This window comes from Urocitellus parryii, chromosome 2 (assembly GCF_045843805.1).
Source record: "Urocitellus parryii isolate mUroPar1 chromosome 2, mUroPar1.hap1, whole genome shotgun sequence".
Taxonomy (NCBI): Eukaryota; Metazoa; Chordata; class Mammalia; order Rodentia; family Sciuridae; genus Urocitellus; species Urocitellus parryii.
The window spans coordinates 91,664,926-91,692,888 of NC_135532.1; the positions used below are offsets into that span (position 1 = coordinate 91,664,926).

General features: G+C 40.7%; 1 protein-coding gene across 2 annotated transcripts; it reads right to left on the reverse strand.

Annotated features, from left to right (window-relative positions):
• Ip6k2 (inositol hexakisphosphate kinase 2) lies at positions 1-27,963 on the reverse strand. 2 transcript variants are annotated; one of them, XM_026384016.2, is made up of 7 exons: positions 27,881-27,963; positions 9,116-9,448; positions 7,289-7,357; positions 6,975-7,197; positions 5,530-5,705; positions 1,447-1,622; positions 1-775 (listed from the first exon to the last, which is right to left on the reverse strand). In XM_026384016.2, the coding sequence occupies exons 2-7, from the start codon at positions 9,315-9,317 to the stop codon at positions 275-277; spliced, it is 1,347 nt and encodes a 448-aa protein (XP_026239801.1). In that variant the 5' UTR covers positions 9,318-9,448; positions 27,881-27,963; the 3' UTR covers positions 1-274. The 2 variants fall into 2 exon arrangements, with proteins under 2 accessions (XP_026239801.1, XP_026239802.1); XM_026384017.2 differs by lacking the exon at positions 7,289-7,357.

The window sequence follows — 27,963 nt, forward strand, 5'->3', positions numbered from 1 at the left end:
TACAATAAACAAAAAGATCTGTATTAGAACATTTACACTCAGGGAACAAAGAGGTATCTGCATCATCAAATGTGGAATGTTGAAGAAATTGTTAAAATAAATAAAGACTCCCGAGTGCAGCTGGAGCTGGCTCGGGTTGGGGCTCACAGAGGCCACTGCACATCAGCTCCAGGCTGCAGGGACCCCTACCTGGCCATACTGGCCTCCTCCCTGACGCAGCACAGCTGTGTCTGGGACACAGAGTCTCTCTCAAGTACTGTCGCAACCAGCAAGTTCACTCTCCACTCTCCTCACTTATCTCTGTGACAATGTCTATCAGGCTCTGGAGCCCAAAGATATAGCCAGCATCCTGGCCCTCATGCACCACACTGTCCTCGCCATACAGCCTGCAAGTGGTGTGAGCAAAGTCGATCATGCGCACATCCACTGAGCTGGCACCAATGGGCTTGTAGGCATAGGCACCAGCAGACTCATCAGCTGACTCCTCTGACAGGTCCTCCAAGTCCTCCTCATCCGAGTCCAGGGCCACTTCAGGCCACTCTTTGCCATCATAGATAACCAACAGGGAGCTTGAGTAGAAGCGGTAGGATTCCTGTCGTTCCAACACTGCCTTGAGCTCAGCCAGCTTCTTGAGCACAGGGCCCAGGAGCTCTCGACGCAGGTACCGACCGTTGTGGAAGAACTGGAAAAGTGCTTCCTTGAAGCCCTGCACTGATAGTTTCCGCCCATGGTACTTGTTCATGAACATAAGCTGCCCAGTACCTGCCTGGTATACCTGTGGGGAGATCAGCAAGTCAGTGGATGAGGCTTGGACACTGGGGTGGGGGAAGGTGATGGTGATGTGACATCTGGGATCTGCTTCTATTTTTTCTTTTGTAGTACTGGGGATTGAACCCAGGACTCCATGCATACTAGGCAAGCAGTATTCCATTATACATTCCTCACTCTTTTTAAAATTTTGAGACAGGGTCTCACTAAGTTGAGCAGGCTGGTTCAAACTTGGAATTCTCCTGCCTCAGTCTCCTGAATAGCTGGGATCAAATTGTGTACAACTGCACCAGACTCTAGATCTGATTCTTCGTTAATAAGTACACCAAGTCACACATGAGCTGCTGTCTTCTCTGATCAGCATCAACCTGCAATGCAGCCATCTGACCTGGGTTAAGTTATTGTACATCTGGGTCAGTGGAGACAGGCTAATCCTCTTGTCTTTTTCTCTACTCATGTCTACAGGTTCTGGACTCAGCCTATCAGGACAGTATCAGAGAAATTACCCAGACATAAAATACATGTTTTCTTTTCTTTCTTTCTTTTTAACCAGAAAGCATCAAATTCATATAGGGTCATTCTGAAATCTTTAGAACAAATAAAACTACACCACAGTGGGGAAGCAGCAGCTACTGGATTCCCTAGCTAGCCCTTGTCTTGCACCAGCACACTACTCACCTGCATGCCACACACACGCACACCAATGACTGCAGATGTGCTCTGCTGACATTTTCGGATCTGGTTAGCTGCTTTCTCCTCTGAAGCATCATCACCATGCTGGCGTGTGCCCATCTTAAGGTCCAAGACACAAGGCACCTCGTAGCGGGAAGTCAGGTTCTCCAGTAATATAAATTCTAAGTGGTTAAGAACTATATCCCCAAGAGAAAGTGCTACATATTATACCTTGGCACAGGGAACTTTGTGTGAATGCAGTGACCCAAAGAAGCCTAACCCCACAGGGGGCTCCATTAATTGTGCTGTTTCCTATATAGAGAGCCCACAGCTAACTAAAGAGCTAAGAGGAACTTCTTGTTAGGGAACTGGCATGAGAGCAGCTAGTGTCTAGACTTGATACAGGCCTGAGGTGCTCCAGGCTTAGGAAACAAGATTTCCTGAATTCAGCTATGTGTAGGATCAGAGTACAATAGCATACTGTCCTCAATTATACATAGAATGAGCTCAGTAAATCCTGCAGCCTTAGATATAAATTGTAAACATCAATACAAATTCATAAAAAATATTTGTCTTGAAAAAACTATTTCCCAAGCTGTGTGCATGGAAAATGTCTAGAAATAATGACCAGAAATAATAAATACCCCTAGTATGGTCTATTTCCCATTAATAGAAACCAGTGGTCCTTAGAGTAGGAAATGGTAAACTACAGTCCACTGCACATTGTTGTACAATCTATGAGCTAGTAGTGGTTTTTACATTTAAGAGATCAAAATAAATATAATACTTTATGATCCATGAAAATTGAATGATATTCAATTAGTCAATAAATATTTACTGGAACACAACTACACTAGTTCATTTAAATATATAGTGGCAGAGTTGTGACAAACTATATGACCCACAACACCTAAAAATTTATTTGGCCCTTTACTGAAAAGATTCACTGACCCCTGCCTTAGGGGAATGGTTTGAGTTCACATCTGGAGCAGGAAATATACATGGTCATTTCCTAGACTCTTTTTCATACTAGAAAGGAAGATAACTATCATAGACTACCACCACTGTATCAAACTTGGTAAAGGTAACAACTGCAATGGATTAAAACACAAATATATAAACCATACCTCAAGCATATAGTTGATGAGGAAAAATTGTGTTTTATAGGAAGTTTCCAGCTTGTGAATAACAAAATTAGAAAACTACCTAATGAGAAATTAGATCTAAGGCAAAGAGAAAGACTCTGCTTCCCAATGGACATGTACAATATAATTTCTTGGGGACTACTGCTCCCATTCCCACGAACTGAAACCAAATCAATTCTTTTAGATCTTTAAATCAAGCCTTCAGATCCAATCATCACCTACTGAAGACATCATATATGAATACAGGACCAATGTAACTACACATCACATACAACCACAAAAATGGGAAGTAGGGCTGGCATTTGTAGCTCAGTGGTTGAGAACTTTCCTCGTGTGAGGCACTGGGTTCCATCTTCAGCACCATGTAAGAATAAACAAATAAATAAATAAAATAAAGCTAAAAAAAGGGAAGTAATACTCCATGTATGTATGATAAAATATTGTCATGTATAACTAAAAAGAACAAAAAAAATAAATAAATTTAAAAAAACAGTGGAAGGGGCTGGGGTTGTGGCTTAGTGGTAGAGCACATGCCTTGCATCTTGTGAAGCACTGGTTACCATCATTAGCATCACATTAAAAATAAAAAATAAAAAAATTACAAAAAAAAAAAAAAAAACAACAGTGGAAACAGAGGGGACACAGTAAACATGTAGGAATGCAATCAGTAAAACCCAGATCATAGAAAACTCTTTTAGATGCACTTTTTTTTTTTTTTTTTTTGTAATAGGGATTGAATGCAGGGGCACTTAACCACTTAGCCACATCCCTAGCCCTTTTTTATATTTTATTAGAGACAGGGTCTCACTGAATTGCTTTAGGCTTCGATAAGTTGCTGAGGCTGGCTTTGAACTTGTGATCCTCCTGCCTCAGCCTCCTGAGTTGCTGGGATTACAGATGTGCACCACCACAGCTGGTAAGACATCATTTCTTTTTAAGAGAGAGAGACAGAGAGAGAGAGAGAGAGAGAGAGAGAGAGAGAGAGAGAGAGAGAGAGAGAGAAAACGAACTTTAATATTTATTTTTTTTAGTTTTTGGCGGACACAACATCTTTCTTTGTATGTGGTGCTGAGGATCGAACCCGGGCCGCACGCATGCCAGGCGAGCGAGCTACCGCTTGAGCCACATCCCCAGCCCCGACATCATTTCTTTCTTTCTTTTTTTTTTAAATATATTTTTTAGTTGTAGATGGACACAATACCTTTATTTATTTATTTATTTTTATGTGGCGCCAAGGATTAAACCAGTGCCTCACACGTGCTAGGCAAGTGCTCTACCACTGAACCACAACCCCAACCTAAGAGCCAGTTTCTTTGATAAGAAATTAAAAAAAAAAAAAAGGCAGCAGGGGCATGGTGGCACATGACTATAACTCCAGCCACTCCAGAGTTAAGAGGCCAACCTGGGCAATTAGTGAGGCATGACCTCAAATTAAAAAAAAAAAAAAAAAAAGGCTAGTGAGGCTGAGGTTGTAGTTCAGTGGTAGAGCGCTTGCCTAGCATGGAAGGCACCGAGTTTGACCCTTAGCACCACATAAAAATAAATAAAAGGTATTATATCCATCTACAACAACAAAAAGTCTAGACATACAGCTCAGGGGTAGAGTGATCCTGTGTTGCACAGAAAGGAAGGAAGGAATTTTTCTAAGAAAATATGAGAGTGGTATTTAAAGACTTAAACATTTCGATCCAATGCAACTTACGTGAATTCCCATTCTAACAAACAATAAAAACATACTCACTGAAGACAATTAGAAAAATGTGAACATGAATTAGGTAGTTTATAGTTAGGAATTACCAATTGTTAAGAAATGAAAATGCGGGGATGCTGGGGTTGTGGCTCAGTGGTAGAAGTGCTTGCCTAGCATGCACGAGGCACTGGGTTTGATCCTCAGCACCACATAAATGTAAAATAAAGATATTGTGTCCACCTAAAACTTAAGAATAATAAAAAAAAAGAAATGAAAATGGTGTTCAACTGTTAAAATAGTTTCATCTTTTAGAGATACATGCTAAGGTACACACAGATGAAATTATATAGCTCAGATTTGCTTTGAAAAGAGTATAGGTGGAAAAAATCTTCTGTTTAAAAACCAGGGGCTGGGTCTGGGGCTCGGTGGTAGAGCATTTGCCTGGCATGTGTGAGGCACTGCGTTCAATCCTCAGCATCACATAAAAACAAATAGACAAAACAAAGGTATTGTGTTCATCTACAACTAAAAATATTAAAAAAAAAAAAAAGTTCAGTGGTAAAGAGTATTTGCCTAGCATGCATAAAGCCCTGGGTTTCATCCATCCCCCAGCACAACCAAAAAGTCCAGGTATAAAGGGTAGTGGGTAAATAGAGAAAGTCATGACACAAGACTGACGTAAGTGGGTTAACTGACAAACCTGGGTGGAGAAATACTCTGTCAATGCATTATTTTAACATATTTTCCTTAATAAAAGTTAAAAATAAATAAAACAACCTCAGTTCTGAAGATTTTCAACCCATAAGGTAAAAAAAAAAAAAAAAGAAGAAGGATCCTGGCATAGCTCATATGCCAGACTGGTGAACCGGAACTGAAAGGTTAGTTTTCTCTTAACTTAATCCCTTTAGTTGAAGAAGATTTGGGAATCTTCTGCCGGAATTTCAAACAGGGATCAGCTCTGTGCCATCTTCCCTAGACTATCTAAAGTACACCTGATGTAAGGTGGCCCCTTCATGAGATATCCCTCATTCCCAGAAACCCTTTATCCCTCATTCCCTACCACCTACACTCAGAGGCCAGTCCCTAGCCCTAAGAGAAGCAATACCTATCCATGAGCATCACAGAAGTATTCTGGCACAACCCCAACAGAGGAAATTCAATTAAGACTTAACAAACCCAACCACTCTCTTCAAGCCCTCCACACTTTCCCTCCCCGCCCCAACAAAGTAGGGATGTCCCATGAACAAAGGATACTGTACTGGTTCCGATGCTTTGCATTCTCCTTCATTCTCTGTAACTGTTGCTGGTGACATTTCATGCTCCAAGGATTATAGTGTTTGAGCTGGGAACTTATACTCCCCTTTTTTTCTACACTGTAGTATAAGACTTCAGATTTCTTTAGCCATTCAAATTCTTCTTCTAACTTATGGCTATGAAGAAGATATAAGGTTCCAATAAGTCATAATGTCAAAAAATTCAGTGTCAAAGATGCATGAGGGAGCTTTCTGGAGTGATGAAGTTAGATATTTTGATATGGTGATGGTTACAAACTCATTAAACACTTTAAATGGGTACATTTTATCACTGTACCTTATTATCATGAGGTCTATTTTATCTCATGAAAGTTAATTAAGGGGCCATGCCATCACTATTTTTTTTTTTTTTAAAGAGAGAGTGAGAGAGGAGAGAAAGAGAGAGAGAGAGAGAGAATTTTTAATATTTATTTTTTAGTTCTCGGCGGACACAACATCTTTGTTGGTATGTGGTGCTGAGGATCGAACCCGGGCCGCACGCATGCCAGGCGAGCGCGCTACCGCTTGAGCCACATCCCCAGCCCAACCATCACTATTTTCTACAACAAGGGAAACCTAAGAAGCAAGATCAGCCTCCGCCTCCCAACTTCCAAGTCAGGCAGCTTCTATTCCCCTATTCCAAGCAATAACCTCAAACCCACAAGTGGTACACAGGTTCATCTGACTTCCCATCTGGAGACTGGGAAAATCTTAGGTGAAATCCCATATAAATAAGTTAATCTACTTGGCCACATTATTTTTATATATATATATATATATATATATATATATATATATATTTTGGTACCAGGGATTGAACTCAGGGGCACTCAACCACTAAGCCATATCCCCAGCCCTATTTTGTATTTTAGAGACAGGGACTCACTGAGTTGCTTAGTGCCTTGCCATTTTTGAGGTTGGCTTTGAACTTGTGATCCAGCCTTCCAAGCCCCTGGGATTACAGGCATGTGCCACCACGTCCGGCCATATTTGATATTTTAACAAGCTTTACTAACGTATGGTACTTGAAAACTCTGCCCAAACAGATCCCGGAGTTTCACAAATGTCTCCCACAATTAGTAAGCAACCTGAAGTAAAGGGGTAGGTAACTCCTGTCACATCTACAGGACCCAGGCTATAGCCTGGCACAGAGCAGCAGTTGAAGGAATGTACACTAAATCTCTTTTTACAGCTACTGCTTCAGCTATTTACCAAAAATGGCATGATCTAACCCAGAAGTTAATTAAAGAGATGCTGGGCATGCATGTGGGAACTAACCATTGAAAGACAAGGCACCTGTAAGCCCACCATGAATTTTCACCTCCAGGGAACTCAGTCAGCTATAACTAAGAACCCCAACACTGACCTTCCCACAGAGCCCAAGGATTCCCCTATTAGTGTACCTACCTCTTCATCTTCTCCTCTTTCCGGTGCTGGCGCACCCAGTCCTTGGGGGTCTTTTCCGTTTCTAGCATGTGATGTTTTTTGTTTGTCCACCTTAGAAGCTTACTTTTTGGTTCACAGTCTGAATTGTCTACAAAGTCCACAGTTCCATGGTCCCCTTTTAATGGATACGCTATTAAACACAAGTTCCTGTCTTCATCTTCTTCAAAGCGCACAGACACCACACCTGGAAATGGGGCGAGGAGCAGAAGGAGCTTTAATTCCACAGAAAGATGCTTTCTAAATAACATGATTGTAACATTTGTTGTTTTTCTTACCCTGTTCCTTAGTCTCTATGTTGCCAGAGGCCCCAAACTCATCTGCAAACCTAACAAATATCAAAACAGCTAGAAAAAAATGACACCATACAAGACAAGCGATTAGGGAGCAAACATGGCCGAGAGTCTTCCTCTCTAATGCACTCAACAAGGCAAGAGCCAAAGAATTACAAGACACATTTTTCCATCATTGAAAATGTTTTATTAATTTTTGTGTAACTCTTCTAATACTAAGAGAGATGCAAAAACATTGCTCTTTATATCTTGTGGAAATTTTTAATGCCCTGAACAGAAACTCCGACCGCCTGGAAGCTTGCTTTAAGGCAGAACCTGAACGCAAGGAAACACAAGTTTGTCACAGGGTAAGAGGCATCTAAAAGTAAGGAAGACTGGGTAGGCAAAGCAAAATAAAGGGGCAAACAAAACAAACCACACAGCACAACAGACACCCTAGCAAAGGCTTACTGTAGCACCCCCACTTAGGTAGGTGCCTCAAGCCTTTTGTCCTTCTCAATTATGCTTTTTATTAGTCTTTGCAGTTTCTTGTCACAAAAATAAATAAATAAGTAAATAAACAAATACAAGGTAAATAGGGTTGGACCAGGAGGACAGACACACTGTGGCCTTGAAAGCAGCTCTCCACCCTTGAGTCTCTAGAACCTGCCATGTGTAATTAGACAGTCTTTGAGCAGGGAGCTGTCAGTAGGAGCATTTCAGCAGGTGCCGATGAGTGCCTTACAACCGACTGGCTGAACACCTTTCCTCCCAGGCCTCTCTGCCCCAGGATCACTCAATCTGCTCAGTCCTTGCTGCCCGCCCGCTTGCTTGCTGCAGGGGAATGCGTGCTGAGAGAGATGACACTTCTGAGGTAGCCCCCAGCTCTAGGTGCAGAGGAGCCAAGGTGGGGATTTCAGGGGACCACACTTCCCTGTGGCCATGGGGAAAAGGACCAGAGGAAAAAAGGGGGCAAGGGTGGCCAGCTAACAAGGGAACTCTGGCTTTGTCCTGGAAAAAACAAGAGAAGGACCAAGTGAGGGCCCACAACTCCCCCACCCCCACCCTAACACACATGCATTTTAGAGTACAGAGAGGTGCCCAGAACATTCTGTTTTTTTTAAAAATAATGTTTAAACAGTTCCAGAAGAACCTAAGTTGTTCTGGTCTTTTATATATCCAGTAATACCCACTTAAAATTAATTTCTTTAATATGTTCTCCTTTGATTTACAAAAGTTCCCCCCCAGACCACACCATTCTGGTGGCTGCTTATGTCCCCCCCAAAGAATCATTATAAAAGGAAGAAAAAACTACAATATGTGAATCAACCATTTGCCTTCATGTAGCAATTTTGGGGATTTCCATAATTGCAAAGGGCTTCAGCTAATCAGCACAGTCCTCCCACTCCTGCATTCCATCTGACTCAACCCTGCTCCCAGCCTACCTAATCACCAGGGCTTCTGGTTTCCTGGAGGACAAAAAGCAGGCGGCAAGAATTCTGGGTAAAATCCTCCCAAAGTCTTCCCCCACTGTCCCCACCATGGGGGACTATGGGTTACTGTGATCAAGAGACACCTGAACATAAAACACAACTAAACTTCCACCAAAAATAAACTCAAAACAAATCCACAAAACAAAGCACAATTGAGCAATCTTACCAGGGCTTGAAAACTGAGGGTGTGAGGTGCTGGGCTGAGGGCCAGGAGGAGGGAAAACACAAAGTGAGTGGGAGGGGGTCAGGGTTCCCAGGATGGCTGCCAGGGCCTTCCATGGCCGTGATCCCTCACATCTCCTCACCAGCCTGGCGACCCCTCCAGCAATTGGGGGCTCACCTTTGTACTGGGGAGTGAATCTGCGCATCTCAGCTGGGAGGGTCTCGTAGAACTGATGCTCCCTCGGGACCAGGGGCTTGCACAGGGTCGTCTCATTGAAGCGTAGAACACAAGAGTGCCCCCCAACCTGGTGGACAAAGGGCTCCAGCAGGACGCCCTTGGTGTGGGGCTCCACGTCCATGGCCCTGAAGGCTGGGCTCATCCTCTGGACGCAGACGGCAGGGAAAACGGGGAGGCAGCAGGGTCTACGGCCAGCTCGTCCTCCGTCGCTTGTCTTGTCTGATCCTCCTTCTGTTTGGTCTCGGCTCCTAGGTTTGTGTAGGCCAGAATGCTCTGCCGGAAGCAAGCACATTGATTTGTGGGAACCGCCTTAGGTTCCAATTCTCGAGCAGAAAGGAAAACAGAACAAGCTCACTTAGGGTTCCGCCCACGCTGCCCACCCCAGCCCCGCCTCTTCCCTCAGAAAGATAAAAACACCCTGAGCTGAGGGAGGAGAGGGAAGGAGAAGGACATGGCTAATGAGAACACACAGAAACTGTGCTCCAACAGGGACACTACAGCATTACAAAGTCACCGTAACAGACAAAACACAAAGCCATGAAAAGGTAAAGATCAAAGATCACAATTTCAAACATTATATTCAAATTAAATCTTACAATTGTCTAATATGATAGACAAACTTAAGGTGAAAGGTGCTCAAATCTATCCATTTAATGCAATCTCTACAGGGAAAACCAACTTATCCATCATCTCGGACTTATCCACCCAAGGTATCCACACATACTGCCCCAGTCCAAGGCCAAAGACAAGCTCCATTAACCTTATTAGCAGTGGAGCTTGGGACCAGCTTTAATGATTAACGTCTGTATCTAAAAACAACCGATCAAGGCTGGTTAACTTCATTTAAAAAGATACACAGTGTTCTAGGTCAACCAACTATTTTTATCAGTTCTATCCTGATCACTAAAAGCTGGGGCATACCTTTAAGCCAAAGTTGTGCTCCTGGGGCAGTCAGGGCTCTTATCCACCATAAGTCTAGGACCTTAGTTCTGATTATGCATTCAGGCGTGACAACTGGATCTCACACCCTATTAACTGATTCAAGGCATGTCAGGCTAGGTATGTTTTCTGGCTATAATTTATAGACAATGTAGTTTCTACTAGCATTCCTTACTTAAACTAGTGTATGTATATGTACAGGGATCTTACTGGGAACTTGTGCAGTTCCCATGACTCCATCTGCGACAGTGAGAGTGAGGAAGGGTTTGCTGATGTGCTCAGCAAACCTGTAAAAAGTTCATTACAGAACTTCTTACTTGGTCCTCTGGATACTTTTAATGAGGTAAACACTACTCTCCCTACTGCAGGCAATGAAGCCAATTTGAGGAGGTTAGAAAACACACCCACAATCACAGTTCCCAAATGAAACTTAAAATCCTAGACTGGAGGATGCCTTAATTTTGCTGCAGATATGGGACATTTAGTTTGTCCTATAAAAGTGCTTTCAGGTGATAATGGCCAGATTATATTTCACCACTATGTTCAACTATAATGCATCAATCAAAAAAGTGAAAAAAAGTGTTTTCACCAAAATTTTTATCTTCTGTAATAGCCTCTTTTAAAGAATTTAAGTTGGTGATTTTTAAAAAAATATTTATTTTTTAGTTGTAGTTGTCAATACCTTTATTTTTTTTATGTGGTGCTGAGGATTGAACCCAGGGCCTCACACACGGTAGGCAAGTGCTCTACCAATGAGCCACAACCCCAGCCCTGTGATAATTTTTCCTTTCAGAAAACCGACTGTTGACCCAGCAGGATTCAAGGATTCAAAGCTTTATTATATGCCAAGAACACAGACCTCAAAGACCCTGATTTCTCACCTGATGCTACCTTCTCATTATCACAGAAGCCCTCTCAGAAAGGCAGGTACTGGGAAGAGTTCCCAAACCACACAGGCAAAGTGACTATAAGGATGAATACACGCTACTCATTTCAGACTCTCTCCAGAAGATAGAGCTGAGGTGCCTAGTTACACAAGCCCTTTTACTTAGCAACTTAGCAAGAAGCAGTCTCAAAATTTTTTTAAAAAAAGAACTGGAGCTGTAGTGCACACCTGTAATTCCCAGAGGCTTGGGAGCGTAAGGCAAGAGGATCAAGAGTTCAAAGCCAGCTTCAACAACTTAGTGAGGTCCTAAGCAACTTAACCAGACCCTGTCTTGAGGAAAATTGTCAAAATGACCATATTACCAAAAGTACTATACAGATTTAATGCAATTCCAATAAAAATACCAATGACATTCTTCACAGAAATAGAAAAAGCAACCATGAAATTCATTTGGAAAAATCAGAGACCCAGAATAGTCAAAGCAATCCTTAGCAAGAAGAGTAAAGCGGGAGACATCACAATACCAGACCTTAAACGATACTATATAGCTATAGCAACAAAAATGGCATGGTATTGGCACCAAAATAGACATGTAGACCAATGGTACAGAATAGAGGGCACAGAGACAAATCCACATAAATACAGCTATTTCATACTAGACAAAGGTGCCAAAAAATAACTTCTTCAACAAATGATCCTGGAGAACTGGAAATCCTTATGCAGCAAAATGAAATTAGACCTCTCTATCTCACCCTGCACAAAACTTAACTCAACATGGATCAAGGACCTAGGAATTAGACCAGAGACTCTGCACCTAATAGAAGAAAAAGCAGGCCCAAATCTTCTTCATGTTGGCTTAGGACCTGACTTCCTTTACAAGAATAAAATCAACAATCAATAAATGGGATGGATTCAAATTAAAAAGCTTCTCTGCAGCAAAGGAAACGATCAATAACGTGAAGAGAGAGCCAACAGAATGGGAGAAAATCTATCACATGCACATCAGATAGAGCAACCCAATGGGCTAAGGAAATGAGCAAACACTTCACAGAAGAAGATATACAATGAATCAACAAATATATAAAAAAATGTTCAACATCTCTAGCAATTAGAGAAATGCAAATCAAAACTAAGATTTCATCTCACTCTAGTCAGAATGGCAATTATCAAGAATTCAAGCAACAAGTACTGGCGAGGATGTGTGGGGAAAGGTACACTCATTTAATTGCTGATGGGACTGCAAAATGGTACAACCACTTTGGAAAGCAGTATGGAGATTCCTTAATAAACTTGGAATGGAACCATCATTTGACCCAGCTATCCCACTCCTCGGTCTATACCCAAAGGACTTAAAATTAGCATACTACAGTGATGCAGCCACCTCAATGTTTACAGCAGTTCAATAGCTAAATTGAGGAACCAATCCAGAAGACCTTCAATAGATGAATGGATAAACATACTGTGGTATATATACACAATGGAATATTAGCCTTAAAGAAGAATGAAATTAGTGGCTGGGATTGTGGCTCAGCAGTACAGCGCTTGCCTCGCACATGTGACGCCCTGGGTTCAATCCTCAGCATGACATTAAAAAAATAAATAAAGATATTGTGTTCTGGGTTGGGGATGTGGCTCAAGCGGTAGCGCGCTCGTCTCGCATGCGTGCTGCCCTGCGTGCTGCCCGGGTTCGATCCTCAGCACCACATACTAACGAAGATGTTGTGTCTGCCGATAACTAACTAAATAAATAAATATTTTAAAAAAAGATATTGTGTTCAACTACAATTAAAAGAAGAAGAAGAATGAAATTACAGCATTTGTAGGTAAATGAATGGAGTTGGAGAATATCATGCAATCCCAAAAAACCAATGGCCAAATGTTTCCCCTGATAAGTGGATGCTGATCCATGGGAGGGTGGAGACGTGGGGGGAGGGGGGTTAGGACAAGGGAAGAATGGAGGAACTTTGGGCAGAGGCAGGAAGATGGTGGAATGAATCAGACATTATTACCCTATGTACGGGTATGACAGCATGAATGGTGTGATACCCGTACATAGGGTACAACCAGAGAAATGACAAGTTGTGCTCCATTTGTGTAAAAACAATAAAAGTGGGGGGCCCTCGGGATGTGGCTCATTGGTAAAGAGCCCCTGGTTTCAATCCCCAGAGCTAATAAACAAACAGGGCCGATTTTACTTCCCCAACATCAAATCTGCTCCAAATTATAGTTCTATACAGACTGGTACATACTAGGTTTTATTTTGAGACAAGGTCTTTCTAAATTACACAGGCTGGCCTCAAGCTTGCAATCCTCCTGCCTCAGTCTCCTGAATAGCTGGGATTACAGGTATGTGCCACCACACCCAGCTGTCCTATTTTATTTAAAACCAAAAACCAAAAAGCTCCCATTGAAAGAGTAGGTTATGATGGCACATGCCTGTAATTCCAGCTGCTGTGGCAGCTGAGGCAGGAGAATCACTATTCAAGCTCAACTTGCACAACTTAGTGAGATAGTCTCAAGATTAAAAAAAAAGTTAACTCCACCGTAGTAGAGCATTTGCCTCACATGTGCAAGGCCTCAGGTTCAATTCACAACCACAAAAATGAAAGACTACTAGTTACCACTTAAAACCCAAAGAGTAGAAATTTGTGCCTAGCCTCTCTCCTCTGACTCACAAAACCAAAAAACTAGAACTTAGAAAGAGGGAGCCAGAGGCTTTGGGGTCTCTATGTAGTTAAGGGGCAGAGAATCTGCAACTGTCCCTCTAATTCCACCGCACATCTCATTAGAGTTCACTTAGGCAAGAATGAGCCTTATTTTCTCTACCTCTCTACCCAAGATGATGATGATGATTCTTCTGGGAGCAGCAAATTGTGGATTGCCAGAGTTCAAGGCAGGTGGAGGGGTGGCAAGGTGCCACATCATGATGTGGCAGCTAATGAACACCCTGGGGACCAGAGAGGAGGGAGAGGTGGAAACCTTTGAGGGCCCTTTTGGCCTTCATTTGCACCTATGAACCACAGTCCACAGAGATGCCATGACGGGCCAGTTTTTTTAAAATTTTTCTTTCTTTTCTTTTTTTTTAAAGTTGTAGTTGGACACAACACCTTTATTTTGTTTATTTTTATGTGGTTGAGGATTGAACCCAGGGCCTCACACATGGTAGGTGAGCGCTCTACCTCTCAGCCACAACCCCAGCCCAAGTGTCAGGTTTTGTTTGATTTTTCAATGGAGGTGGTAATGGGTAAGATACATGACTGGAAAAAGAGAATTTTTTACTTAATTGTATTCATTTCTGGGATTCAGACCAGAATTAGAAGGGGTTGTTAGCATCATTGCTAGCATTACCCTGATAGCAAAAGCTGATTTATACCTTTATTAAGACTTTGGATTGTGTTTCTAAAGCCTGGAGTATCTTTGAACTTTCACACTTAAAAAAAAAAAAAAAAAAAAAATATATATATATATATATATATATATATATATATAGTGCCTGATGTGTTGGTACTGTCAGCCTGACCTTTCCCTTGGTATTGCTTACTGGAAAGATTTTTTTCTCTTTGAGGCCAAAAGGGCCAACCATGCCCTACTCTTTCACTAGTAGCTTTTTGGTTTTAAATAAAATAGGACAGCTGGGTATGGTGACACATACCTGTAATCCCAGCTATTCAAGAGACTGAGGCAGGAGGATTACAAGCTTGAGGCCAGCCTGTGTAACTTAGAAAGACCTTGTCTCAAAATAAAAATTTTTTAATCTTAAAAAAAAAAAAAAAGTTAACTCCAGCCCAGCTTAGTAGAGCATTTGCCTCACATGGCAGCAGAAGCAAGATGATGAAGAGAACATTATCATTTGGATAGCATCATGATCATCATGATAAAACACACACATTGTGCCATTATTGTAGCTCTAAGGCCTGTCACCATCAGAAGTCAACCTGTGGCAGATGTGGCTACCCTGCCAAGGGCAAGAGAAAGTATAACTGGAGCACCAAGGCAAAATACCACCAGGACTGGTCAAATAAGGCACCTAAAATTTGTAATAACACAGATTCAGGGAGGGATTCCATGAAGGAACTCCTAAACCCAAGAGGGCAACATCCAGTTCATCTTGAGAGTTTCAACAATTAGCCACCCAATAAAAATTCTGGCTTAAAAAAAAAAATACGGGCTGGTGTTGTGGCTCAACAGTAGAGCGCTTACCTCACATGCAAGACCCTGGGTTTGATTCTCAGCACCACATAAAAATAAATAAGTAAAATAAAGGTATTGTGTCCCACTACAACTAAAAACTAAAAATATAATAATAAATAAAATAGCCAGGTGTGGTGGTGCATGCCTGTAATCCCAGCAATTTAGGAGATTTGAAGCAGGAGGATCACAAGGTTTGAGGCCAGCCTCAGCAACTTAGAAGATGCTATCTGAAAATTAAAAATAAGCACTACTGTGTTACATACATAAATAAAAACAGAATCTATAGGCAGAATTAATATCATTAAAATGGCCATATTACCAAAAGTACTCCATAGGTTTAATGCAATGCCAATCAAAGTCCCAACAGCATTCCTCGCAGAAATAGAAAAAGCAATCATGAAATTCATCTGGAAAAATAAAAGACCCAGAATAGCTAAAGCAATTCTAAGCAGGAAGAGTGAAACAGGTGGTATAGCGATACCAGATTTTAAACTATATTACAGAGCAATAGTAACAAAAACAGCATGGTACTGGTACCAAAACAGGCAGGTAAACCAATGGTACAGAATAGAGGACACAGAGACCAATCCACAAAATTACAACTACCTTATATTTGACAAAGCACGCAATGGAGAAAGGATAACATCTTTAACAAATGGTGCTGGGAGAACTGGAAATCCATATGCAACAAAATGAAATTAAATCTCTTTCTCTCACCATGCACAAAAGTTAACTCAAAATGGATCAAGGAGCTAGGAATCAAACCAGAGACTCTGCGTCTAATAGAAGAAAAAGTTGGCTCTAATCTCCAACTCGTGGGGTCGGGCTCCAAATTCCTTAATAGGACACCTAGAGCACAAGAGTTAAAATCAAGAATCAACAAATGGGACGTATTTAAACTAAAAAGTTTTTTCTCAGCAAAAGAAATAATAAGTGAGGTAAATAGGGAGCCTACACCCTGGAAACAAATTTTTATCCCTCACACTTCAGATAGAGCTCTAATCTCCAGAGTATACAAAGAACTCAAAAAAAAAAAATAAACAAGAAAACCAATAACCCAATCAACAAACGGGCCAAGGATCTGAACAGACACTTCTCAGAGGAGGATATACAATCAATCAACAAATACATGAAAAAATGCTCACCATCTCTAGCAATCAGAGAAATGCAAATTAAAACTACTCTACGATACCATCTCACTCCAGTAAGAATGGCAGCCATTATGAAGTCAAACAATAACAAGTTCTGATGAGGATGTGGGGAAAAAGGTACACTTGTACATTGCTGGTGGGACTGCAAATAGGTGAAGCCAATTTGGAAAGCTGGGAATGGAATCACCATTTGACCCAGCTATTCCCCTTTTCAGACTATACCCAAAAGACCTAAAAAGAGCATACTATAGGGACACAGCTACATCAATGTTCATAGCAGCACAATTCACAATAGCTAGACTGTGGAACCAACCTAGATGCTCTTCAATAGATGAATGGATAAAAAAAATATGGTATTTATACACAATGAAATGTTACTCAGCACTAAAAAATATCAAAATCATGGCATTTGCAGGGAAATAGATGGCATTAGAGCAGATTATGCTAAGTGAAGTTAGCCAATCCCTAAAAAACAAATGCTGAATGTCTTCTTTGATATAAGGGGGGTGACTCAAAACAGAGCAGGGAGGAAGAGCCTGAGAAGAAGATTACCACTAAACAGGGAGGAGAGGTGGTGGGAGGGAATGGGAGGGAGAAGGGGAATTGCATGGAAGATGGAAGGAGACCCTCATTGTTATACAAAATTACATAAGAGATGGTGTGAGGGGGAAGAAAAAAAAGAGAGATAAATAAATAAATAACAGAAAATTCAGATACATTCCTGCAGTTTTTTTAAAAAAATATTTTTACTTGTTGATAGACACAAAATCTCTATTAGTTTCATGTGGTGCTGGGGAGCAAACCCAGTGTCTCAAACATGCTAGGCAAGTGCTCTACCACTGAACTACAGTCCCAGCCTTGCATTCCTGCAATTCTTGTTTCAATTATGTTCAATCTCTCAGTATGAACCTCAGTATGACCTCACTGTGCAAAATATGTTTCACATTTCAAGGCACACAGAAATGGAGCTTCGGGGCTGGGGATGTGGCTCAGCGGTAGCGCGCTCGCCTGGCATGCGTGCGGCCCGGGTTCGATCCTCAGCACCACATACCAACAAAGATGTTGTGTCCGCCGAGAACTAAAAAATAAATATTAAAAATTAAAAAAAAAAAAGAAATGGAGCTTCTATTGGTCTCTTACAGGTCTTATCCCTGTGAAAAAGAATGATCAATTTCCCAAGAATTATACACAAAATCAACTTCCTCCCTAGGGGCCTTAGGCCAAAAGAAAGAAGGGCTCCAAAGCACTTGTTCTTTTCTTTTACCTGTTTCTGTGTGTATATGTGTATATGTTTGTGTATGTATGTGTTTCCTACATGCAGTTTGAGCGGTAGGATCTCTTTAATGGTTTTTAAACATTCAAAGACTAAGTAAGGTTCAGTTTCTCAGAAATCCTGGATTACTCATGCAATGTGTGGACCATGTACCTATCTATGGAGATTGATCCCCAAGATTTACAAAAGACTATTAAAGGATCTGCTGGAAACAATGCCTTAATATTCTAAACTTTTTAAAATATGCAAATAAATCACAGCTATAACTCATGAAAGCCTCTGAACCCTTTATAAAGCCTCTGAGTCCTTTAAATCACTCATCCAGAATCTAGTTAATGATGCTACCAATGGGATCCACTGAGGCCACGTACTCTGCCTCAAAAAAAGCTCCAGGGTCAACATTGAGTTATGGCAGAAAAATAACCTTCATCACTCAAACGTCCTCCCAAATGAGCTCTAGAATCACCACTCAGCACATATACACACACAACTGAAGATTGCATCAGAATCAGTTACTGAAATACTCACATATAGCTAGGGATTACAGATGTGTACTACCATCCTATGTATGTTTAGTTTTATAAGAAATTGTTAAACAAATTTCCAAAGTGCTGTACCTTTTTGCATTCCTATCAGCTATAGGAAAAGGTGGGAAAATTGCTTAAGCCTAGGAATTCGAGATCAGCCTAAGCAACACAGTAAGACCTCACCTAAGGGGTTGGGGATATAGCTCAGTTGGTAGAGTGCTTGCCTCACCCTGGGTTCAAGCCCAACCAAAACAAACAAACACACATACACACACACACACACACACACACACACAGAGTTAGTAAGACCTCATCTCATGGGAAAGGGAAAGGGAAAGTCAAGAGGAAAAAAAAAAGTTAAACATACCAGGCATGGTGGCATATGCCTGTAATCCCAGCTACTCAGGAGGCTAAAACAGGAGGAAAGTTAAGGTGTCTCAGCAAGATGATACCAAAGAGGGTTGGAGCTGTGGCTCAGAGGTAGAGCGTACCATGTGTGAGGCACTGGGTTCGTTCCCCAGCACCACATAAAAATAAAATAAAGATATTATGTCCACCTATAACTAAAAAAATAAGTATTAAAAAAAGAATTTTAGGCAAAATAAAACCAGGAAGCAAAGAGGAAAGCTATCATTATTTGCTTGGGGAGCACTAGATTGACCCACCTGGATACACAGCAACAAACTACAATTAACCTGAGAAAATGCCAAAACCCCCAAGTCCACTGTTCCATAAAATCAAGTCTTAGTAAAACACCATTTATACCTTTTACCCTCTAACATCCAGTAATAGAAGAGGAATGAAACAAAGAGTTACTTTTACTCAAACTACATTATGTACTATTAGGATTCAATAAAAGTATTCTTACTAATTTTCTGGTTTTTTTAACCGCCCCCCATTAATCTGACTTATTTTTTAACTGATACATTGATTTTTAAAACAGTTTGTTTAAGCAAAAGAACAAGATTCAAGATTGTATAACCTATATTGTCTGGATTATAAAGACAAAGACTGATGGAAAGTACCACTATACCACTGAATTATACACTTAAAATGGTTAATATGGTCAATTTAGTATATATTTTATCACAGACAATAACTAGAAGAAAGTACCAACTACTCACAGGGGCCATGGCTATCAGTCCCCTAAATTCTAAAGAGCTTATGTAAGAAACCAGGCATAGTGACACATTTCTATAATTCCAGTGACTCAGGAAACAGAAATGGGAGGACTACAAGTTTGAGGCCAACCTGGGCAACTCAGCAAGACCCTGTCTCAAAATAAAATAAAAAGGGTCGGGCTGGGGATGTAGCTCAGAGGTAGAGTACTTGCCTAGTGCAAGGATCTGGGTTCAATACCCAGTACCAACAAAACACACACACACACACACACACACACACACACACACACACACCAAAGCAATCTTGAATGCCTTGAAGTCTCAAATGCCCTAAAGTGAAAGAAACCTAATGCAGGTTTCCCAAATAAGATGACAATATACAAAATGAAACAACATAAACTTTTTAAGTGTGTGGGACTGGAGATAGAACCCAGGGCCTTCATGCATGCTAGGCAAACACTCTTCCTGTAAGCCACATCTCCAGCCCAGAAAGAAACTTTTCTGAGTTGTCAGTAATAGAAAACAGATGGATCACCATCCTTGAGGACTATGTAACCCTTCTGTTCTCTCAACAGAAAGCGGAACACTGCGGTCACAGAAAGTATCAAAATAATGCCCAAAAGTGTAGGGGAAAAATACTGCAGTTGTAGAAAAGTCTGCTTTTTAAAATGTGTAAATTTTTGGGATTTCTTTTTCAATCCAAATCCATAAACAACCACTTTCAATCTGAACATCCATTTCTTATCTACTTGTCTTCATACTGTAACTTCTTTTGTTTAAAGATGGTATTTGTGCCAGCTGCAGTGGCACATTCCTATAATCCTAGCAGCTCAAGAGGCTCATGCCAGACAGCAAAAAGCAAGGTGCTAAGCAACTCAGTGGTCGAGTGCTCCTGAGTTCAATCCCTGACACAAAAATAAATAAAGATGAAATTTGTGATTATGTATTATTTACTTATATGTACATTATATATCAACTTCCAGTGTCACAAAACCTGTCCTATAGTAGGTGATAAGATCATCATTCCCTCCTTTTCAGTTTTCTGAATGTTTCTAACTCCTTGAAATATTCTTAAACTCTGAACATATATTGGTTTTGCAATGGGAAGAGAAAACAGGGCAGGGGAGGAGGATTCATGGGAGAGAAACAAGAAAACAGGGCTGGGGTTGTAGCTCACTGGTAGCATTCTCACCTAGCATGCGTGAGGCACTGGGTTGTATCCTCAGCACCACATAAAAATAAAGACAAAAAAAAAGTTCATCAACAACCAAAAAGAAATTTAAAAAAGAAAACAGATAGCTGCCAAGTTTTTGAAGCTTTTAAATTCATCTATAAGCAAACGCTAATGCAGTCACTGCATGCTAAGAGTTTTACTCCATGATGAGAGATGGATCACACAGAAACAAATGAAGATAACTACCCAATAAGGAATATCCCTAAGGCATATATACAAGGCACACAAAGGTCAGAGGAGGTAATGACCAAACTCCTCAATCTTCAACAACAATGAGATATGACTGTGCCAGAAATGAGAGCTCCTGTTTATTAAGCACTTACTGTTTAAATAGCTCCTCCATTCTCACAAATCCCTGGAGTAGATCCTATGATACTGTCCTTAAGTGATTACACTGAAGCACCATATCACCTAGGTCTTGCTGCAGGAAAACAACAGGTGCCTGAGATTAAAGAATTACTGCTAAGTATGTTGGAATCACAGATCTAATCTTTTGTTTTTTAATTGTAGATGGACACAATACCTTTATTTAATTAATTTATTTTTATGTGGTGCTGAGGATCAAACCCAGTGGCTAACATGTGTTAGGCAAACACTCTACCACTGAACCACAACCCTAGCCCCACAGAGCTAATCTCTATTTTTAAATTTATTTATTGTTTTTGTTATCGGTGATTGAACCCAGGCGCTGAATCACTGATTCCACATCGCTGGTCCTTTTTGTATTTTATTTAGAGACAGGGTTTCACTGAGTTGCTTAGGGCCTCACTATGTCTGCCTTTGAACTCCTAATCCTCCTGCCTCAGCCTCCTGAGCTGCTGGGATTACAAGCGTGCCACCACGCCCAGTTCATACGTCTAATCATAAAGGAGCTGCAGCTCATCTAGCTGTGAGGATCCCCCATGCCACACAGTCAATGAACCTACCAAAGCAGCAGGACCAGAGAAACGAGGCACAAAAGCTTTATATAAACTCAACTCCTGGGTTCCAACACTAGATGTTTATTTTTCACCTTCAACGGCATTTTATTCTAGTTTTAATTAAAAAGAAAGAAAGAGGGCTGGGGATGTGGCTCAAGCGGTAACACGCTCGCCTGGCATGCGTGCGGCCCAGGTTCGATCCTCAGCACCACATACAAACAAATATGTTGTGCCCGCCGAAAACTGAAAAATAAATATTAAAAATTCTCTCTCTCTCTAAAAAAAAAATATTAAAAATTTAAAAAAGAAAGAATCCACAAGTTGTATAATTGGAACTATTTCATTAAAGTCATATAGCCATTCAGATTCTTTCCCCAAAGGCAAAGGGAAAAGTAAAACAGCAAATTCAGTTCCAGAAATCTGTACAAACTTTTCTGTAAGGGGCATAGCAGCCTCTCAGCTGCTTCTCCTCTTTCCAAGTACCAGCACAAATACATTACCCCATCTTTGCATTATCAGACTTAGATTTATGGAATGACAGACTATAAAAGACCTCAAGATCAAGTGGGATAGGTAGAAGGCGCTTTTGGCCTACCAAAGAATATGTTTATCAGAATTGCCTGCTAGAGTTAACAGAATTATCAGCTAAAAATCAATGTAACTTCAAAATTGTTTTTTTAAAAAATCAGCACTATGGGCTGGGGATGTGGCTCAAGAGGTAGCGCGCTCGCCTGGCATGCGTGCGGCCCAGGTTCGATCCTCAGCACCACATACAAACAAAGATGTTGTGTCTGCCAAGAACTGAAAAATAAATATTTTTTTAAAAAAATCAGCACTATGAGAAAATATGTCTGCTATTTTAAGCCTCCCTCAAATTATTTTAACAAACTCAAAAAAATCTCCTTCTAAAACTGTAGCATCACTCCAAATAAATCTAAACTATTCATTCTGAGGTGTCATATGTGCCCTTTATCAAAATATCAAATTTTCTTGTAAATAGCTAAATGTATTCAATATAACATCAAGAATTTTCAGTCTTCCTTAAAAAGTCAATTATCCTTTTTTTTTTAAAGAAAGAGAGAATTTTTAATACTTATTTTACAGTTTTCGGTGGACACAACATCTTTATTTTATTTTTATGTGGTGCTGAGAATCGAACCCAGAGCTCTGCTCATGCCAGGGGAGCGCATTACCGCTTGAGCCACATCCCCAGCCCTCAATTATCCTTTTAGGGCAATTCTCTATCTCCAGTACCCCACCTGGTAAGAAAGTACATAACAGGAACTCATAAGTGACCCTCTTAGATTGGTCAAAATTGCTGTAACATCCTATACATATTAGAAGCACATGTAAAAATGGAAATATTGGGAAGAAAAATTTATATGAAAAACTATGATGTAGAAATCTCTCAAACTAGCCAGGTATAGTGGTGCAACCTGTAATCCCAGTGACTTTGGAAGTTGAAGCAGGAGGATCACAAGTTCAAAGCCAGCCTCAACAACTCGGTGAGACCCTGTCTCAAACTTTAAAAAGGGGGAGGGGCCTGCAGGTTCAATTCAATGGTAGAGTGCCCCTGGATTAAATGGCTAGTATCAAAATAAACAAAAACTCTCAAGCTTCTTTCTTAGTTTCATATCACATGTTTAAGGCAACCTAGCATGTTCATGAATTTAATATCTGGTTATTTGAAGATGTCAAAAGTGATGGCACACACCCGTTATCCAACTATTCAGGGAGAAGGATCACAAGTTTGAGGCCAGCATGGGCAACTTAGCAAGATCCTGACGCAAAATAAAAAGGGCTATGAATGTAGCTCAGTGGTGGGTTTAATCCCGAGTATGCTCCCTATATATACACACACACACTAGAAGAACCAGTCCTAAGCCTGAGAATGTTCTGGAGGAAGGGGATAACAGGAACATCTCTTCCAGAGCTATAACACCCAAGAGGCCAAAACAACTAAGATCAAGCTGACATCTCTTCACTATCCCCAGTCTTGAGATAGCTTGCTTGCTTCCTTCATTTATTTATTTTGGTACTGAGAAATGAACTCAGAGGCAAACAACCACTGAGCCACATTCAGCCCTATTTTGTATTTTATTTAGAGACAGGGTCTCACTGAGATGCTTAGTGCCTCAATTTTGCTAAGCTGGCTTTGAATCTGCAACCCTCCTGCCTCAGCCTCCAAGCCTCTGGGATTACAGGCGTATGCCACCAAGACCAGCTCCCTGGGCTTCCTTCTCTTAATGAGTCTCTTTATTCAATGGGGGGGGGGGGCTATCTTCCCTCACTCAGGTTCTGGGCCCCCCAAGGTACAAGAACTGTTGTGTCTCAGATATTTGTCCCACCTGGCATGACCTCTTTAAGGTCACCTCCTCTATTTCATGGCAGGGCATAGGGTCCCTGCCTTTTCCATGTACTCATGGGGCCTACTGCCCTGCAACAAGGAAATCAAGGAAGCAAGGAGGGCAATGAAACAGAGTTTAGTACTTATCCACTGTGCTTAAACTTTCTGGGGGAGGGAATTAAACCCCCAGAGAATCTAAAACATCTATGGGTCTTTCTCTTGGGAAAAAAAAAAAAATACACACCTTCTAAATGAAAAAAAAAAAAAAAATACACACCTTGTGAATTTTGCATATAATCTGGGGAGTGGTCAACCATAGATTCTATCTTTAGAAATGCTGACACAAGAATCAAATTAGAGGAATGTAACAGATATTGAGCCTTCACAAATCAGGACAAAGATTTTTTGTTTATGAAGTGTCCGAAATAACTGAGAAGATACTGAATTAAGCTGCAGACACTTAAGGAATGGTCAAGCCCTCAAGAAAAAATGTTCATCAGATAGCTGGAAGCAGTGGAACTGGAGCTGAAGTGAATCTAAACAGAAATCATATTTGGGCCAGGCACATGGCTCATGCCTATAACCCCAGCAACTGAAACAGGATCAAAAGTTCAAAGCCAGGCTCAGCAACTTAGCAAGCCCTATCTCAAAAAAGGCTGGGGGGGGGGGAGTACAGAGAAGGGATGTAGCTCAGTGGTTAAGCACCCCTGGGTTCAATCCTAGTATGAAAGAAAAAAAGAAAAGGAATGAAAAAAGGAGCAAAGAAAAAAATATATATTGGAGAATTACCTACAAAGGGTCAAGGCTTCTCTAACTATAAGCCTCCTATGAGCAAAGGGCACAACACAAGAGGCATGACATCAATACCCTCCTAGAGGCCAGGAATCAGAATCTCCTCTCAATTCCACACCAAGCATGTAGCATTCAGAATATCTGAACGGCATAATACGGAGGAGGAGGATTTCTTCCTATATGGTCCTTCAGGTCCCCAGTACTCATCACAGTTCAGCTTGGGGCTTTTTTTTTTTTTTTTTTTTTTTTGAGATGGTGCCTTACTATGTTGCCCAGGCTGAGTTCAAACTCATAATGCCCCTGCCTCAGCATCTCCTGGTAAACCTGTATACCAGGTTTAAAGGTATACACTACCATCAGCATGGGCCTCATTTCCAAATGAGACCTGGCAGTTTCTTCTCAGCTTCTTCGCCAAAATAATAAACAAGAATAAATTCTTCAAACCAGGCACCAGAGCCAAAAGGTATTGAGCACAGGGAGTGATCAGCAAAACCAGCATATGGGAAATTCCACCACACAGTTGCTTAACAGATAAAAATTACAAAAAAAAAAAAAAAAAAGACCAAGCACATATAAATTTAAAAGACAAAAGAGCCATTTCCATTAAATGCCATGTACAAAACCTGAAAAAAAAAAAATTAAGGAATTAACACTTTTTAGAAAGAGTAATGTTATTATAGATTCCATGGTTCTTTGTCTTTTGGAGATACATACAGGAATAGAATATTATGGATAAATAACTTTTTTTTTTTTTTTTTTTTTTGTACTGGGAACGAATTCAGGAATGCTTTACCACCTTTTTTTTTTTTTTTTTTTTTTTTTTGAGACAAGGTTCCACTAACTTGCTGAGGCTGGCCTGGAACTTGCAATTCGGCTTCAGCTTCCCGAGTCAGGATTACAGGTATGTACACAGTGATAAAATAACATTTCTGAGGGCAGGGATTATAGCTCAGTGGCATAGCACTTGCACAAGACCCTGGGCACAGCAAAATAGAAAAACAAAAAGATTTCTGGGAAAAATTGGATTAGACATTTTAGTGAAGGCTAGGGATATAGCTCAGAGGTAGAGCACTTGCCTAGCATGGGCAAAGCCAATAGGTTCAATCCCCAGTACCACCATTAGAAAAAAAAAAAAAAAAAAGGCATTGAGGGAAGTCAGTGCAGAGAACAGAAGAAACAAGATTGGCTAGAAATTGGTTAACAGCTGAAACTGGTGATAAGTGACAGATTCAAAGCAAATATGCATCATCTTTGCAGATTGTCCTTCAAACTCTTGAGTGAACCTACATTCAATTTTTTGGGAAAAGGACATTTTAATGTCATCAAAATATATCACAAAACAGTACTCCTATTACACTGCACACAAAGAAGCAAAAACACAATTTATTTAAAAAACAAAAACATGCTTTAAAATGTAACCACATAAAAGTAATCATCTGCTTACTTTCTTTTTTTTTTTTTAACCGTTATTTATTTTTATGTGGTGCTGATTGAACCCAGGGCCCTGAGCGTACTAGGCAAGTGTTCTACCGCTGAGCCACAACCTCAGCCCCCCCCCCCAATCTACTTACTTTCTACAGTCCAAAAATGGGTTCAATTTGTTTAAGATGATCATCTCATTAAGTAAAATAACTTTACTTAAAGAAAAAAGTTCTTCTCCAAAGCATCATCTTTATGAGCCAAACAATGGAAAATTTTCACATCAGCAAACTGGCCTCAGGGAGGCTCATGCTCATCCCTGTTGCCTAGATACAAGTGACATCTCAGGAGCTTACACACTGCTCTGGCATCCTTTTGCAAGGGAGAATAGCTAAGTTTCATCAGTCAGCGATTGCTCTTTCCTGATACATTCCATTGCTCAGAAAGTCTTAGGGCTGATATATAGTGATCCAGTCTGTCACCTACAAAGCTTCCAAGCAAAAAAGAAGCCTATCACATCTGCTAAACAAGGAAATCAACTCTAATCCCAGTTCTTATCCACATAATTTCTAAAAATGCCTGTGAATTCTACTTTAAAATCACAATGCAGGAAAACCAATCTAACAACAGTTCAACAGACTTTTTCTTCAAAGAAAAAAATTACTAGGCAATTAATGTCAAATATGATTAAGTATTCATTTGCCATTTCAAATTCTAAGTGGCTAAAGTTAAAACACCACCCTGAAATTTATCTTTTAAATACTTAATGCCAAGTTACAGGATGAAATATACAAACCCCACAGCAATAAACTACACAAATAAGCGTCTTAAGTTTCCCGCTAGGTGTTATCCTGCTAAAAATGCAAATACAAACATTTTAAATACTAGAACTCAACAAAATTACTGTAATTATGGTCCTTTATTAGAAAAAAAAAAACAAAAACTAGTAAGCTCCAATGTTTTTGTTACTCTTCTAAAGTTTCAGTAATTTTTCTTAAATTATTCTTCCATGATTTTAGTTTATTCTTGTTTATGTGTGCAATTCTGCTAACGTTTAATTCCAAGCAGTGACTAGCTACTGGTACTTAAAGAGCACTAAATTTTACTGGTTTCTACATTTTGTTTTCACTCGTTTTTTTCCTGCTAGTTGGGCTTTCTAGATACTGAGCCAATAAAATCCTACAATAAAGCCATTAGAATGCAAGACAAAAGCCGTCTAATCAAATTTGAAGGAAATTAAATTTCTCCACTCAATGGTAGAAACATCAGAATAAAATAGGAGTCTTCTGATACACTGCAAGACAGTTTTAAAAATGTTGGGTGCGCTGATTCCCCCAACAAATACGACCCAACTGGCAATCAACACCCAAAATGGCTGCACGTTTGCCAGCCTCAGGTAACAGTATCTGAGGCGCTGGGCTGACCCCTACACTCAAAGATGGAAGACCACATCCTCAATAACCTGGGATATCATGATCGCCAATGACCTGGGTAGATATTTCAACATTACAGAAAGTTCTCGTCCACCTAAAAACCTCGGAAGATCTCCTCAAAGGCGGGGGAAAGATACTACCCACCCCTCAAAATTCCAGGAGACCTCTCTCCAATGATCGGCGAAGATCCTGCCCACCCCCCAAATCCAGAGGGGAGCTTCTCTTCCCAGTGACCCAAAACTACGATGCTTCTCGCAAATGGCCAGGGAAAATATGGCTCCACGAAGACCCGGGGAGACCTCCTGCACAATGACAGCGAGAGACTACCTCCCAAATAATGTGGGGAGACCCCCAACGCCCAGAGACCCTGTCCCCTAACAGCCAGAAAAAAAACAAAACAACAACAAAAAAAAAAACCTTCCCCAAAGCTCCCGGGGCGGCAGGACCACAGGCACCGCAAGGCGGGCGTTACCTGCGGACACAGACCGGTCCCGCGGCGCCTCAGTCCTATTGTTTCTCTTCCACCAAAATGGCGGCAACTGCTCAGAGCCCCGC